Raw genomic sequence first — 16,849 nt, forward strand, 5'->3', positions numbered from 1 at the left:
ACCCCTTTCGACGCAGGCAGGATGCGAGAAGACGATTACGCGTACGCAGGAGCCATGTATGGCACAAACACGTGAGTCTCAGCGAGTACGAGTCTCGTACTCCGTATACTTACTCATATGAGCACAAGCACTCCGTGTCTGGCAATTCTCTGCTGCCAGTACGTGACCCCCTTCTCTGTTCTCTGTGCCTCTGCTCCCCTACAGGCGGCCTGCCCTCATCGCCGGGCCATCGTCCCCGAGATGGCGCAGATTGTGGATGTCACAGCTGCTGCTTCTACTGCTGCTGCTGCTGCTGCTGCTGATCGGATCTTCTAGCTCTCGGCCCCAAGCCTGCAAAGCCACGGCTGCCAAGAAATGTGGGTGCGGGGTCGAGGCGTCTGGGAAGCAGACGGAGCACTTGCCCTTTTGGGCCCTGCCTTTTTATATATACGTGTATTTCTCGCCTCCCCGTATCCAAATCCGATTCTTACCGTCCATTTCTGGTTTGTGGATGCAGTCTGCCGGCCGGCATCTCAAGAGGCTCTCACAGACGTCCGGCCGATTGTTTCCCCCCTAAACGACCAACTCGAACTCGAATCCTCGTCATCTGTTATCTCGATCGTGACTCTCACTGGCGAAGAAAGTAAACCACGCAAGCCCCCCCCGAAGGCTCGGCCAATCTCACCTTGAACACGGCCAGCTGAAAATTGGGCACTACCGAGCATTCGTATTGCTTGTTTCTCTCGGTGGTGCGACCCTCTTTCGTTGCTTACCTCACACTCACCTGATCTTGTCTGTCAATCCTACAGCACCCCCTTTCCCTTTTTGCACCCCCTTCTCCACTACTCTCTAGCCTCTCGAGGGCTTGCTGCTTGTCTCGGCTGGCTTCTATGTATTCACTTTTATCCGAGATCGTGTCTTGCCCGGATGCCCCTTGCTTCAGCCTTCGTCGACACGGCGAGTGAGCAGGCTGTGCTCCGTGCCCACAGATTGCCAATTCCAAGCCCGATCGAAATATTGGTCGGAAAAGAAAGCAGGCAAAGGAGGGAACACGCTGGGAAAAAGCAAGGAGATAAAGCGGACGAACCGCGGGAAGGATCGTGGTACGGCCATCGAAGATCGCAGCGCACAGACCATATCACGAAGAGACGCTGTCGAATGGTACCTCAGCACACGGCGAGAGCTCAGGGTGACAGCGGCCCCGCTGGCCTCCTGGCGTCACATCGCATCAGTTGTGTCAGCTCCAGTACGAGCACGCATCATTCCATCGCCAGCAGTAGCACCACAGGCATCCTCGGACGGATGGGCTGCTTGAATAAAACTCGGACTGCGAGCAGATTGGGGAGGTCCAGGTTTTCGGACAATGGGGTTGTTCCTGCAGCCCCAGATGTGAGGTAGCGTTGTCTGTGCCTGTGCATCCTCCTCGACTGTGGTCCAATACACCATTGCTACCATATATGCGGCAATCTTGGCTCGTCCCCGCCGCCGGGACGATACGGAAATGCGTGTGGCCCGGAGCTGCACCATGACAAACATCCTATTTTGGTCTGTTACGTGGCCTCTCAGCCCCATTTCAGGTGCAGCTGATGGATGCTGGGTAAATCCCAAGCTTGATCAAAATGGTGCAAAGAGACCCTAGGTAGCCTCGTATGCGGCATCAGCCCTGCCGCCAGCGGTACATAGGGCCAACTGTACCGATTACAGCTACAACGACTGTTAGCCCGAGAGTTCTCCGAGCATTTTGCAAAGTACACTACTTGTCTTGCTAGGTAGGCTCCCGAGCCTGGAGAAACACGGGTATACCGGATAGAACGAGATGGCTTTATTCCACATCGCCGCGCCAAGGCTGGGCTTCAACTTTTTCGAATCGCTCTTCCGGCATGTGTCAGGCAGGGGTCGTATCCGTCGGGTTGCGCCTCTGGCGCCATCCCGAAGTGGGCAGAACGGTCTCAATAGCCATCACAAGGCCAGCGACCGCCCTTTGCTCCGGTCGAGAGTACGCGTAGTGTGGCACAGGACGCTGAATGATAACGGGCGAGCCTATCAGAAGAGCTTGGCGTCGAGCCCGGACATCATGGTGGCCTCGTCCGATGTCTCGCATCGTATTGGCGTGCACTGTCGCGTTTTCCAGTTGCCGTGGCTGCCCCTGGCTGCCCTGGTGATGATTCGCACGGCGCCTGTCCAACAGGCCCAAGGGAGGGTCGGGGGGATTGACAGCAACCCAATACCCGATCTGTCCCTGCCCTACGCACCAACGGGAAAACCTGGTGCGATTTGTGGTTAGCCTCGCGTTCCCAGCTCTTGGATCGGCCGCGGCCGCGTCGCTAGCAACTGCACTTGCACCCTGCAGTTGCCAACGTGTTGGAAGGCCAAGGGTAGGCGATCAGGTGGAGGGAAGGGATGCGGCACGAGAACAGTAGACAGGCAGACGTTGTCTTAGTGTCGAGTTTCTTAGTTCCCAAAAAACCAAAAGCCGGCATCGACAAGACAAAAAGTACCGTGCAGACACACTTCACGATTTCCCGGGACTGCAGGAATCACTGACAAATGCTCGTCCCATCTCGAGAGTCCAGCCAAGGGCGCCGCTTCCCCTGATGATCACCACGACCAGGGATGGCTTCGAGCCTTTTGGAGACGCGTTGGAATGTGGAGAGAGGCTTGAGCTGTCGTTGCCAATTGGCAAGGCAAGAGAGCTTCTTCCTAGAGCACCGGCACGCCAGCGAGAGGGTGGATGATGGCCAGGACGAGGGCTACCGACACACCGGCCGTGCAGTCGACCGGTTGGCCGAACAAGCACGGCCATTGTTCTGTCATCCGTGGCTATTGCCTTCCCTGCCTTTGGTCCTTTATTCTACTGCCGGCAGACTTGGTCTTCCTTGCGTCGTTCCGTCCATATGAACTATGATGGCAAAGGTACGAGAGTGCATATTATGACATAGATCAAGCAGATTAGGAAGGCGAGTAGATTTGCGATTACGTGGGCAATCTCGTATCCGAAAACCATTCTCGTGTATGCGGGGGGTTTTCCCTGTGGCCTTACTACGCGGACCGAAGGACGGGCTGCAACGTCACTACAATCGTGTACTATGTCGGAGGACGGAGTACGAGAGGCATGCGCTGTCTTGGAGGCACGATCGACCCAGCCTTGTGCACAAGGATTACCCAGCATACGGCAGCCGGCACAGCTGGGCCGTATGCAACGGACGATGCGCTGGGACTGACATGGGTCCCTGGCTGGTTGGTCCGTGTGGCCGGCTTTCTTTTTTCCTGGGTGCCCCGCCGTCCAGGATTACGACTGCCGTCTACTCGTAAGACGGAAGAATACGTACATAGTACGACGTACGTCGTACGAGTACAGAGGCGCAATAGTTTGATTTGAGGATGCAACTGGGACTGCCATCATGCACGCAACCCGAAAAAAAGAAAAGAAAAAGAATCCTGGCCGTCAGGGTCACCAGGCCAGCAAGCATGCTGTGCGCAAAGGAGCAAATGAACACCGTAACATCGGGGTGCTCGACAGTGCGAAGACGCGTATCTGGACGTGCAAGAGCAAGAGTGCCTAGACACGTTGAGCGTACTACGAACCCCCCGGCCCACCGGCCAGCTTGCGACGTATGGCTGTTTCTCTCGTTATGGACACTGTGGATAGGCCTTGTCTTGGAGGTATGTAGCTGCTAGGATCAGCCTCGCCGCTCGGTATAGCCCGGACATGGGGGATAGATTATTAGTGCCCTTAGGCGGTGGATGATCACTGAACTACAGGGAACATTACTCTGTACGGAAGAGACGATGCGACAGAAGACGAGATGGAAATACGCTGCGAGTGCTAGAAAGAGGAAAAACGGCAGGCTGGAGCAATCAGAAGGCCGGAAACAGTATTCGGCAAGAGAGCCACTGTCAGAAACAGGTTTGATCAATAAAGCCTAATGAAATTAGAGTGATAAAGCAATATAGCACTAAAACAGCAAACATGCGAAACGAAACAGATCCTAGACCAGGACTTTCAGCCGGTGAGTGTGTCCGGTCGCAGATCCTCCTCTAGACAGCTCGACGAGTGCACGGGCAGGAAAAGTCTTGGCGAGCGTGCCGCTCAAAGGCCCAGCGCACGGACGGTACGCCAGGGCTGGTGGACTGATGCTGAATATTGAGCTCAGCTGGAATCTTGGCGCACTTGCTGGCCCCCTGCTCTCCAGGGAAGCCGCCAGCCAGAGGATGGGCATGCTAGCCTGTGCCATAACAAGTGTCTTGCAAGTAGGACGAAGCCGTGCCATGTAAGAAGCCACTAAGGCCCAGGATCGTGGGCAGGTCTTAGTGGAAGAACGCTACAAGCAGAAAAACAATGGCACGAGAAGGTGCAAGCACTGTATGGTGACGACAGAATAAAAAAGTCGGGCGCCTTTCGATCGGGCACGCCGTGATAAGAGACCCAATCGTCGGGCATAATCATCCGCACGTCTCCATACCACTAGAGCATGCCGTAATCTTCTGTTTAGGTAAGCTGGTCCCCTGTACATCTTGCCATTGATCTCGCCAATCGGCTTCGGCATTGTTGATTGTTTTGCATGCATTCTGGCTCCTATTTTCCCACTTTCCCATTTTCCCGTTTCATCTAGATTGGCTAATTTTCACCTGCAGAGCGTCTCGTCCAATCCTGCGCAAGTGCTCGTCAGATGCGTCAGTTCTCAGTTGACGACGTCTTTCTTTTGGCCCGTCCTGGAGGGTGAGACGGACGGTGGCGCGCGATGCCACCTGCCAGTGTAGTATCGCGTGTCCCCTGCAGCGATGGCAGATGTCATACGTCGTACATCTCTTGCCAAGGCACAGCGCCGCGACAAGGCTCAGCAATGCCAGCCCGGCCGTGTTGCTTGCCACCCGACCGTCCCTCTGGCCTCTTCGATCTCTGGACGCGCCATCTTAATTTGCTCCCTACGGCGCACATCTTTTGGCTAGCGCCGCTCTTGCCAGAGCCAATTCGTATTCAACCGGTGAGCGGTGGGTCTGCATAGTATCGTAGCTGCTGCTAGCTCTTTGGTGCCATGCAGCTGCGGCTTGCTGATCGCCTTGATAGCCGGAACGAGTTCTTCCCTCTCTGCTTCTTATCCGCAGCCGTGGCCGTGGCCGTGGCCGTGGCCGTGGCCTGGTCTTTTCGGCACGCTTGTAATTATGCCTACATCGTTGTTTGCCACTGGCCTCTGGCCGGTAACGGGAGATTGCTTGTTATCGTACCGGCACCAAAGTATTGGACTTTCTTCCGGATGCTTTATGGAACCTCGGAGCATGGCTTCGCAGCAGGATTTTGACTTGCCCGGTCAGCTGCAGACTCTGCGTGGCAGGGTAGGTTGCGGGCCGGCCTGCATGGATGGCGTAGGACCTGGTCCTTCGGGCTCTTCCTATTGGCATTCTTATTCTGTCTGGACACCCATTTGTTCATTTGAACCCCCGAGAGTGGAGGGACAGGGAAGCGAGAAATGACGGAGAGGAGAGAAGGGACACGGCAGGGTCGACCCCATACGGCATACGACGTGTCCCATGCTACAAACCGGGAAGTAACCGGGGCACGTACTACAAGATCAAGCAGGAAGTGAGACACACAGGAGAGCCAGTACAGAACAGGAAAATGGATCTGATCAGAAATCATACACGAGCCAGCACACCACCTCTCTACCTGGCCGTTCGGTAGAAGCTGGGTTGATTTCTTTTTCCATCTGCCGAGTGCCAATTTCTGAGATGAAGTTGCTTTTTCGTCCCTCTGGTCCAGCTCTGTTCAGCTGGAGACTGCTGTTCGTATCGGATGGCGTCGACACGCCTGGCAGTCCGGAGCGCAAAAGAAGAAAAATAGACGAAGAAACAAAATAGGAAACACCTCTCATACGGAGTGCATGGAAATGAGGAGCCCTCTATTTCTTCTTTCAGACGCGTTGACGAACATGTCTGGGGAAGGCTCGGGCGTGAGGGCGAGAAAGGGACGGAAGTAGACGAGAATAGAACAGACTGAAATAAAGGAAAAAAGGCAAAGTGCAACCCACCTGCGAGACATGCTCAAGCGGAAGCAATAGACGGAGGCTTGCTGCCAGCTGTCTAGCTCAGAGGCTCGGTTGGGGCTGAAAGACGCGAAGAATGCCAGGGACAGGGACAGGGACAGGGACAGGGAAGGCCTGTCGGGCTGGCGGCGCGGCGCATGACTCTTGTCAGCTCCGTCCGAGCTGGACAGCCCAGGGACACCAGAGTCAGGAACAAGGAGGGCGTGACAGACTGGGCTGCGCACTGTGTACTGTGATCTTTCGATATGGAACGGTCGTGCAGATGCCAGCAAATAGGGCTCCTCGATCCCCATTTCCTATTGCTTTTGGCAGAGTCCCGTAATCTCTTTCCCCTTCCTCTTTCCCCTTCGCCTTCCCCCTTCTCTCGTTGCCGCGATAGATTGCCGCAATATCGTAGCCTGCTCGCTCCCAGAGCAATAAGCCCGGCCCAGATTGCCCTCTACAGTCAGCCTGGGCCTAGTGGTACAGCTTACCTCCGAGACCCGACCTCTTAGAAGGTCTCGGTCAAAACTGGGCTCCGTGCTTTGTGGGGGAGAGCAGGAGGGGATGGGAGGGGCAATGCTCGTACTAAATACGACGTACAGACCCAAGATGCATTCGCAGTGGTGGTATCTAGTCCTGCTATGGAGCCCGGCCGTGCGAGCATCGCAGCGCGCACCACACAAAAGACGGCCTATCCAGAAGGAGCCTGCAGCTCCAGACCGTCAAGGACAATCTGGCTGCGCCCAGAACCCGCTGGTGCACTGACCATAGTGGCCCCCGGGGCAGCTTTCTTTCCGCCTCCACTGGTAGGAAGGGAAAAAATAGGGCCAGTGTCGCCCCTCCAAGACTTTTTCCATGTAGCCCAGAAACACGCGCGTCGTCTGGCCTCTCGCCTGTCGTCAGATAGGTCCCTCCCAAAGAAATTATGTGCTAAGCAGTCCCCCACAGAGGGCATGCGTCTGCCGAACCCTGCTAATGTGTGTTTCGTGCAGCATGGCGGATGTGCCGGCAGGCACAGTCCTCTGACGAACCGGACATGAGCGAGAGTGCGGTGGAGTCTCCGAGACCCAGGGGCAGCAGAAGCAGGAGCAGCAGCAGCAGGCTCGGCAGCTCAGGGCCGCTCGGGGGTTTGGTGTGTCTCTTCCGCTGTCTCGTCTGCTCGCCAGGCTCACTCGCAGCAGACAGATACATAGTAGGACTGTGACGCAAGACACAAAAAAAACGACAGACGGTGAGCTGTCAGATTCTCTTTGTCTGTGCCGGCCACGCTGAAGGGACGGTGCCGCTACCGTACCTGCTTTGGGGTCGTATTTGCGCGCGCAGTGAGCGAGAGGCTATTGCTCCCCCCTCCCCCCAGAAAATGGAGAGAAAAGACGAAGATCTGGGCTGGACCGGTGTAGCGTATCGCGCTAGTGGTGGATTACGCACTACGGCCACAACGCTAGCTCTAGTCCAGCAGTGAAGCTCGCAGGCTAGCGGTTTTGGCTTACGACTGGCTGACTCTGCGCACTCGCCTCTTGCCAGACACGCTTTCTGGCACTCTCTGGCACTTTCTGGCTCCTCCGTCTCTTTCAAGCTCATCACGCAGGCACGGGCTACTATGCATTCTGTGCAGATTGAGTCTCCGATCTGTCCGCTATACTCATACTCGTCCCTCCCGCTTACCATTTCCTCCCGGATCCGCCTTCTTCGTGCTTCGAAATCCACCCGGCTGATTGCGACCTACTGTACGGAGTAGTATGCAAATCGTACCTGCATACAATTAATATCGTATCGCATGCAGCGTCACATGGCTCCAATGCACCCTCTTCCCACTGCCTGCCCATTGTTCATGATGCTCATATCATATGAGCTCACTCCGAGCTCTTGGGCCCCGTCTTCCGCCTGCTTCCGGATTTTTGTCGTTCACATCGTGTCCTCGACCTCCCTCTCTCCTCTGTGTCCGAGATTGCAACGTCACCGTCCCGAGTTGCTCGCTGGATGTCTCCCTCGTCTCCCTGTGCCGGCTAGTTCACGACGCGTCCCGTGGCCTAGAATCACCAGGTTGGAAAGCTGCCCGCAAGAATGTCGTGATGCTGCACGCTCGGACGCGTCAAGCCCATTTAATTCGAACCTTTTACCCGGCCACTACGAGACTTCCTCCCTCCCTTCCCTGTCTCACTCCGCAGACCAACAGAAAAAGGTACGAGCAGCGAGCGGCGAGGGCGTGGAGGCAATACGGAAAAAGCAAATCCCCTTCCGAGAGTCGAGGAAACCTGAACCCCCTCTCCGCCTGTGCCTGGCACAGCTCCCCTTTTCGTATTGCCTCCTCCCTTCCCTGCCGTTACCATGCCCACTTTTCTCGTCCCTTTCTTTTGTTCGTTAGGAAGCTCCCACTGCCCCGTTTCGTCGTTGCTACCACAACGGTCGCCCAGACCGGTTGTGGTTCATCCGGCCCGGCGACCTGCCCATCGTCTTTCTGCCACCTCCGCTGCCTCTGGCCGTTTCCCCCCTGGTTAGTCGCGTGTATAGTGGTTCCTGCATTCTTCACGGGCTCAGGCGCGAGGGAGGGATCGAGCAACAGGTAAGGAGGAAGGAAAAGGCCCAAAGAGGGTCGAAAGTCCTGGGCCGTAGTCGTAGCCGTAGCTTGCTTTTCATACAAGCTTGTACGGGTCGGGTCTGGGCGGATATTCTGCTCGGAGGATGGAGAGGATTACATGCAGTCAAACAACGCATCGTAATGGCATTGCCAGAGAAGGCGAGGGCAGAGGGTAGTCTTCCTTCTGCTGCCTAGACTACGTACGCCTCCGCGGGTCGCTCTTTCCCTGTACAGAGCATATGTCTCTGCCTCGTGCCTGCTGTATGCCGATACGATTACATGCATCCCCCTCGCAACTGTCATTGACCATACTATCGGCAATCGCCTGCTTGAGAACAGACTTGACACACATTGCGAGCCGCACGTTGCATATCTCCCCTTGCATGCTTTCCTCTCACCATCGCTTGCCTGTCATCCTGGAACGAGACTCATCAGGCAAATCCAGGAACAGAAACTTGCATGTGAGCATGCACACCATACGCAATCCCATCCATCCAACATCCGCCCATAATATCACAAACCGCCTTGCAGGTCGATCTCTTACTCACACCCCCCTCAGGCCTCTCCTCTTTCTACCCAGCCAACTGCACACCCCACCCCACCAGTTTCGTTCTCTTGCAGCCCATTGGGCCGTCTCCCCCATGCTGATTAGAGAGAATAGTGGCCATGGGTACTGTTAGACGCACTTTGGTCTACGGCTAGCCATAGCCATGACTGCACAAAATAAGAGCTGCAGCTGCGGCATACCACGACACATCCTGCATAATGAGGAGGATATGATGCGGCATACATACGTTTTCCCGGGCCCGCTGTTGCTGGTTACCCTATGGCCTCTGTTCCTCTGACCGGCCACCGCAAAGTGGGGGAGCACTGTGCATAGTAAGACGGTGGTGGATCAGAGGGCCTCTCGCGTATTCGGCACTCTCTGGCCAGCCTGACCAAGCATTCTCTACTTGCACTCTGTACCTTCCCCTGCTAGTGCGTGTGGGAGTCACTGATCTCAAAGGTTCTTCCAACACTGTATGGCGTAATCGGCCCTGCAAGTGTGACAGAAAAGCAGTCCGGACAATGCCTGTACTTCAATGCGGTCATGCATGCCGAAAACAGAGGAGGCCACGCAAAGTGTCAAAATTCAGAGAAGAGTAGCAATGACGGGCTCAGGCTTGCAGGCATCAGAAAGAAGGTGGTGGTGTGTCAGTGCTTACAGGAAAGGGTGTGTGCGTATCCTGCTATTTTAGCGCGACTTGACTTTACTTTTGTTCTCGTTTTAGCATTTTGGCCATTTTGCCTCCCCCTCCAAAACGTAGCTTTCAGTTTTGGCTTTGATACCAACGACTGCGAGACTGGTCTTGTATTGTAGTTTGCTTTCTTTTTATTTTGGTAGTGGTGCACTAATGTAGCGCAAATCTCACCCCCTCTGCTTCTAGTCAAACTCTTCACCCCCCCCCCCCCCCCCCCTTTCCCCAAGCAGATTTTCCTCCACTCTGTAATCGACTACAACGTGTGTGCCAGTTGGAGAGACCATTCCATGAAGCGGCTCACTTAGATATACTCGACAGTCTGTAGGTATAACGCGTTAGATCTCGCGAATGGCGTAGGCTCCACAGTAGATAGACCAAGTACTCTGTCCTTGAGTACTTAGGTACCTGTTGCCGCCCTTCCAAGGGGGGGCTGCTTGCACTATTAGGGTGAGTACGGAGTACAAGCTCAGATCGACCTCACCTTGTTGGTTTACAAAAAAAAAAAAAGCAAAGAGTAAAGGAAAGAACGCTTTTTCATCCTCAACGCTATTATATATTCCCCTCCTTCGTTCCTCGCCCCTTCCTCTCTTCCCTTTCATTCTTCCTCCCCATTCCCTTCACCATCCTTTAAATACCGCCGACATCAAAACTCTCTTTCACCCAGACAACGGTTGGCTCCCTTTTGCTTCATTTATCACTGTTCTTAATATCTCCCTCCCACCAAGAATACTACAGCTCCATTCCATACTCCCGTCTACTTTCTTCCCCTTGTCCCTTTTTCCAATACACGTACCACGTACGTGCAAGAAAACCGTTTTCATAATGGACATGAAGCTCGACTACTGTAGCCTGGTCGATACCCAGGTTCGCCAGGCACACTACGGTCCTTCCGTTCATCACGACAGCTTTTCGTCGGCTTCTGCGTCGTCTGCCAGCTTTGGCCCATTTTCACCTGCTTCAGAGCAGACATCTTCTAGCGACCACCGACTCGGATCCATGGGATCGTGTAATTTCGAAGCAGGTACGTCTGCGGGTAGCTTTTCGGGCTTGCCCATGGTCGATCAGCTCGAGACAGCGCCGTCGTCTTCTTCGATGCCCAACTTTTTCGCCTCGCTTGAAATGCAGCAAGCTCAAGCAAACATGGTTGCCGCAGCGGCTACTGTTGCACCGCACATGACTTCGGGCTACATGTCGACATCGGCTTTCCCGCAGCCGCCTGCTACACCCGGCCGCAACAGCAGCACAAGCAGTCATAATAGTAGTCCCATCACGCCGGCTAACATGCTGTCATCATACCCTTCGTCTGTCACGACACCTGATTCGGCTTCACCTCACCATCAGAACATGCTGTGCGGAGCGGGCTCGTCTGATGCATACTTTGCCGACATGCAGCACCAGAACCATCGTCACCAGACGATTCAACATCACGGTGTTCACCAACAGCAGCAAGCATATCATACAGCTCACCAGCAGCATGTTTACCGCGAGCAGCAGTCTCCGGTATACAACATCATGGCGACCCCGTCGCCTGCTCACTCTTTGAGAATTGAAAACAGCACTTCCCCTACAGATTTTATGTTCAATGGCAATGGACGGGTGGAAAGCCCTATCAGGGACTACTTCGGTGAAAGATCGGCTAACCTCCCGCCTCTTCCGCCTTCTGCTACACTTCCTTCGTCGATCGTTAAGAACGAGCTCGTCGAGAGGTACAGCTCGCCTGAAGATGCTGATTCGACCAACCTGGCCCGTCGCTATTCGACTGCCTCGTCTGTTTCTTCGTATGCTAGCACAAACATGGCTATGCATCGTCAGTACAGCCGGATGGGCGATGTCCGTCGCAACTCAGAGGCCCTCCAGCGGATCAGCAACCGCCAGTACGACTACTCCTCGTACGCCAACGGCAGCGCCTCGCCCGCTGCTGGCGGCGGCCACCTTGTGGTCCGGAACGGTATTCGGGTGTCGAGAGTGGCATCGGGTGCCTTCAAATGTATTGTTTCGGGTTGCCCATCTCGTCCGTTCAAACGGTCTGAGCACCTGAAGCGTCATGTTACAACGTAAGCTGCTTGCTGAGTGTCACCGAACGAGTTACTTGGATGGCATGGCTAACCAACTTTAGGCACCACGAAAACAAGGATACTTTCCCATGCGAGTTTTGTGGTCGCAGCTTTAACCGCAAGGACAACTGGCGCTCTCATCTGAAGCTCCACACGATTTCTCGTGGCAAGAATGCCCGTACCGACTACTTCGCCAAGGCGGTTCAAGTTTACAACGAGGAGATGCGCAAAGTGAGCAAGTGCCGGCCCCGGAAGGAGAAGCTGGTACATGACGAGTGAACGGTGGGGCTCGAGTGCATTTTGCCTGCTGCCGCCCTGCAGACCATTAATTCCCTATTTGATTTGCTGCTCGATCTGTTTTTCCTGATTTTATGGCACTGTTTGCCTCTGTGAGTGCGGGATCTCTATTTCATTTCATTTGATATCACTCGGTTAGGGTCCAGTTGATTTTGTATGGCGTTGGGCTCGGAAAGAAACCTCCAAGTGAGAAGGATATGGCCAAGGCTCGGAAAGTGCTTTATTACGTGTTTCATGCATCGCAGTTTACGCAGTTTTCATGTATGTAGCAGATCAGCCTGTCTGGTGCTATTTGCACTTTGCCCGCCGGGATGGGGAAGTCTTGGTGGAAGACTCATGAAGAGAAAAGGGCGGTTATGTTGAGGCTCTATGGGAGCAGAATGGCTACTGGCAAATACGGAACACAGTAGAAGATGACAAAATTTCATTGTTTACATATTCTTTTCCACAATGTGTGATCCTGTAGTACAAACAGAAGTATCAGATTGGTGGCGTTTTCATAGTGAGCCAAAAGGGGCCTCCAGATCGACCAAATCCAATCAGCTGAAGCTAGATGTCAAAACAGATCAGTTGTGCAATTTCCACACCCACTATCGGCTCCGTGTCAGCAACGGAGCAGAAACGGGACAATAGCATGACCTCAGCTCTCTGCGAAAAGGTGAAGGAATACCTCGTCACTACCATGTACGATTAATTTCTCCTCCTGGTGCCGTACAAGGATCCCAATCTCTTCGGCAGCTTTCCGTTGATTCTCTACTATGAAGCACTGCCTTGTAGGATTTTAGCTCTGAGTCTATTGAGGTGGTAGGGATTGTATTGTTGGTCTTCTATTCAAGCTCTGTGCGACTTTCAAGACATGCAGTGACGATCTCGTCTTGTCAATATTTAGTAAGGTGTGAATCACCCACCCATGCACGACACAATATCTTTATTGCCTGCGGTGTACGGAGTATGGAGTATAGTCGCACTCCCACAGCCTGGCGGACGAATGACGTTAATGGGCATATCACATCGGGCATTCAGCTAATTTGGCCGCCATCTGGAGTGAGACGCCTAGCCCTTCTCTAGCTAGTCTCAACTGTTGGTTAAGAGCTACTACTCGTATGTACGGCTGCTCGCTTGTTTGGACCACTGCCCGAGAACTGGACCTGCCTGTGAAAGCTGCGGGCCCCGCACGCTCAACCTATGCCGTTTTGCCGACAGATCCCACATATCACAAGGCCGAGACCAATGAAGAGAGTGCGAGATCGGCAACTATAGCCAGGAAGAGAGCGGAATCTGACATCGAAAATGGACATGCTTAGATTTGTACAGACCTGCAGAGCATCACGCAGAGCAGCAGGACGGACCAGCTGCCTCTTTGCTATAATTTGTATCGTCTACGAATGCGTTTTGTCCCGGGAATTAGCCACTTGCTATGGATCAACTGCCTCGCTTTTTGAGATAACCCTGATTAAGCTTCAAAACAAGGGATCAGATTGACCACACTGCCCATTCTCGCAATCCGGAGAGGCTATAGTGGGTCAGGCATCGTTGGATATGGAAGGAACAATGCATCCGAAGTATAGAGGCGTCGTAAATGGTGAGGAGTAGCCAACCCTTGTCCCCTGGGGCCTCCACAAGCAGAAGTCGCTCAGGGCACCCCCCGCAGACCGGCTGCTTTGGCCTTGTCGATCTACATAGTAAGCCTCTCGGCCCACACACTACGACGTATGTAGCAAACGGAGTTAGACTTGGAAGTAGGACGGAAGATCGCTGTGGTCTTCGAGTGAACCGGAGAAAGTGACAAAAGCAAAAGGACCTTCCATTATAAGATACTATGCAGTGGTATGAAACGCCATTCACTTCAAGACGAGACTATCTTTAGAGACACACCCCACCGGTTCGAAGCAAACGAGCTTGCAAGCTAGCAAAAACAAAAGCTATGACGGAAAGCAGGCGATATCGTTAGTCTCCTGAATAACTAGGTCCAGACGCGAGAATCTGCGTCAGAAACTACGCCATTCTTCCGTCACCTGTGCCTTTTTTTTCTTTCCTTCTTCCTGACCTGCCTGCCTTCTCGTATCCAAATTTGTCTTACATGATATGCGTTGCTCATTGCAGCCTTAGTATCATCATTTTCTGCTCTCTTCCCCTCTGTACCTCGCCTGCTGTCAGCTGCTCCCCCTCACAAGGCGAAGGATCAAGTCTGTCTTAGCAGGAAAGGATCAATGATCGGCTATTCGGACCGTCCAAACTTGTAGTGAAGGGGGCTATCTCGCTTTCCGCTCTGTTTTTATTTTATTTTCCCCATGTTGGTCTGCCGGCTTTTGTATATTCCCCTAGTCCCCTTTCTAGCTTGCTGTGCTAGCTACATAGTAACAGCCAGACTAACGCATTGTGCCCGCGGAAGCCCGCGGCTTATCTTCCATGTCATGACGGATGACAGCGACACCGAGGCGAGTTTCGATCGCAGAGATAGCAGCCCCATCAGCATGCAACCGGCGTTGTTAGTGCACCGAGACGATAGGTACCGCAAAACAGCCGTACTCCGTATGTGACCGAATGGCCGAGACAGCGTGGTGTGATGGAAATATGGCAGACGTGGAGGAGCTATGCAAAAGCCGGGAACAAGGCGATGGATGGTTTTGTCAGAGCAGCTGCATGCAATTAGCCTGGCCTGGGGCCATTGGCTGCCATGCGAGCTTAGAAATAGGCTTGCGCTGCTATTACGTATAGAGAGGCTTGGCACGTCCTGGTGCAGAGTAGCAACCCACGAATGCGCTAAATCCTAACGGCATTGACAGCTGCAATGCAGCCTTGGTACGCTTGATGGCAGATAAGGACGGGGAAACCTACCAATTCGCCGACCTCCTTGAGCTCGTCGTATGGCACGCCGAGTCAGAAAAGGACCATCTACGAGGAAAGAGGGAAAAGGAGGAGGCGGTGGGATGGGCAGAGTAGGTACTCCTGGCCAGATACGACACGGAGGTCGCATGGCGAAGTTACGCCCGGCGAAGCCTAGTCGCCTGTCAATGCAGCTGACAGATGGAGGAAGTACCGGGTTTGACAGCCCACCACGCCTCCTTTGTGCGGATGCGCAAAGAACAAAGGAATAAAGCAGGAACAAAAAAGGGACCTTGCAAAGTTGCGGCTCTAAGGAGTATCTGGAAGTATACTCTCGCACTGCCACGTTCACAACAAGCGACCTCGTTTCATCAGATGCCATTCGCTCATTGTGTGGAGTCCACCACGAAGCGCACGAACCCAAAAGAGAGTTGGGTGGCAGTGTGACGAGAGACGACTGAAGGAAAAAGAAAGCATACTGCTATCACATCGTCTGCCAAAGAGGGTGGGTGTGAGAATAACTATTGCTATTAGACATGTTAGCTCCCAAGGAGGCAGTTGGAGTGAAAACGTCGGCGATTTGAACCTTTTTTTTTGTTTTTATCGTCGCTCTCGTTGGCGGAGAGTTCTTTGTGTCGTCGTCACTGCACTATGATCATCGCCCTTCTCGGCTCCCGTCTATTTTGGAAAGGGGGACGATGAGGTAGTTCGGCCTCGAGAGCGTCGCTTGTCAGAAGAGCAAAAGGGAATACGTGACCCGTCTCCAAGCGAATCGTTAAACTTCTTTCTTTTGAATTGCCAAAAAGCATGTGTGCGAGTGCCACATCAGAGGACCCTGCCATTGCGGTATTATTGAATGGAAGCCGCTGGACGGAAGAAGTAGCGGTCTGCTGATGCAACAGTTCCCAAGCGAGCTTAATCACAAGCACAAGTTTCTCTCAGCACCAAGGGCCATATGCTGTTGGTCGTGAACGTCTGCTGTCACGATGCCATGCAGTGCATGGCATATCGCCGAATGCATCTCCCCCCCTGCTTTTGCGAGCCCGTTACCGCCATGCCGGAAGCAGATTCCCGTACCAATGATGGAAGAAAAGCATTGGCGGTAAGCCACATATTTTCCTCTGGTTTATGGTTACGCATACCCCACCATCTCTTACCTCAAGGATGATTCTCATCCTGTTCAATCATGTACAACTTGCTGTCGTAGGCAGTATGGCTCCTTGGCTTGCCTGTTGACCTACCTTGGGATAGACTCGGGATGATGTGAATCGTCAGTACCCGAGCGACTAGCCATCGGTCCCGAGTTGACCGTTCACACCCTCCTGTCCCCGCGATGGGGCTTCATCGTTGGAGCACGCATTGTGCTCCAAAAACACAGCCGAGCTTTAATTCTGACAACTATCCAATCTACCGCATACATAGGGAAGGGGATATGTAACCTGCCTGCCATCTCTGTATCTGCTTTCAATCTCGATGCTACTCGTGCTGCACTGAGTGCGGGAGACGATGTTGTCACACCAAAAACCCTTGCCCGCCTTCAGTTTTCCCATTCTGAGCCACAGTTTCTGTCGACCGGAACCCGGGTCCTGGGAGTGTCCTACCCGTTTATTTCTGGATTTGCGTCCAACAGCTGCAGGGGTTGGAATTTCCAGCCCATGTTCCTGAAGTTGTGTGGAGCCCATATGCGACAAGGGTGCACTCTTCGTCACCTCGGGCTACCTCGTGGGTTCTTAACAGAAGCAGGCTACAAGGACTGCATGTAGGCGAATTTCAGTGTCTGCACGGGCTGCTGCTTCCGTGGGGGTTACCTAACTTTCACAGACAAAAGAGACTGACAGGGCACCAACTTCG

General features: G+C 53.7%; 3 protein-coding genes across 3 annotated transcripts; all 3 read left to right on the top strand.

Annotated features, from left to right (window-relative positions):
- Window positions 1–1,795: 1,795 nt before the first annotated feature.
- CMQ_6559 (uncharacterized protein) lies at window positions 1,796–2,263 on the top strand (the record flags this gene model as incomplete). Its single annotated transcript, XM_014320245.1, has 1 exon — window positions 1,796–2,263. The coding sequence occupies one exon, from the start codon at window positions 1,796–1,798 to the stop codon at window positions 2,261–2,263; it is 468 nt and encodes a 155-aa protein (XP_014175720.1).
- Window positions 2,264–10,643: 8,380 nt separating this feature from the next.
- CMQ_6732 (uncharacterized protein) lies at window positions 10,644–12,154 on the top strand (the record flags this gene model as incomplete). Its single annotated transcript, XM_014320418.1, has 2 exons — window positions 10,644–11,875; window positions 11,938–12,154. The coding sequence occupies 2 exons, from the start codon at window positions 10,644–10,646 to the stop codon at window positions 12,152–12,154; spliced, it is 1,449 nt and encodes a 482-aa protein (XP_014175893.1).
- A 2,432-nt stretch (window positions 12,155–14,586) lies between these two features.
- Window positions 14,587–15,115, top strand: CMQ_6841 (uncharacterized protein; the record flags this gene model as incomplete). The annotated part of the gene is made up of 2 exons (XM_014320527.1): window positions 14,587–14,660; window positions 14,959–15,115. The coding sequence occupies 2 exons, from the start codon at window positions 14,587–14,589 to the stop codon at window positions 15,113–15,115; spliced, it is 231 nt and encodes a 76-aa protein (XP_014176002.1).
- Between the last annotated feature and the right edge of the window lie 1,734 nt (window positions 15,116–16,849).

The sequence above is a fragment of the Grosmannia clavigera genome (genome assembly GCF_000143105.1).
Source record: "Grosmannia clavigera kw1407 unplaced genomic scaffold GCSC_108, whole genome shotgun sequence".
NCBI classification, from domain to species: domain Eukaryota; kingdom Fungi; phylum Ascomycota; class Sordariomycetes; order Ophiostomatales; family Ophiostomataceae; genus Leptographium; species Leptographium clavigerum.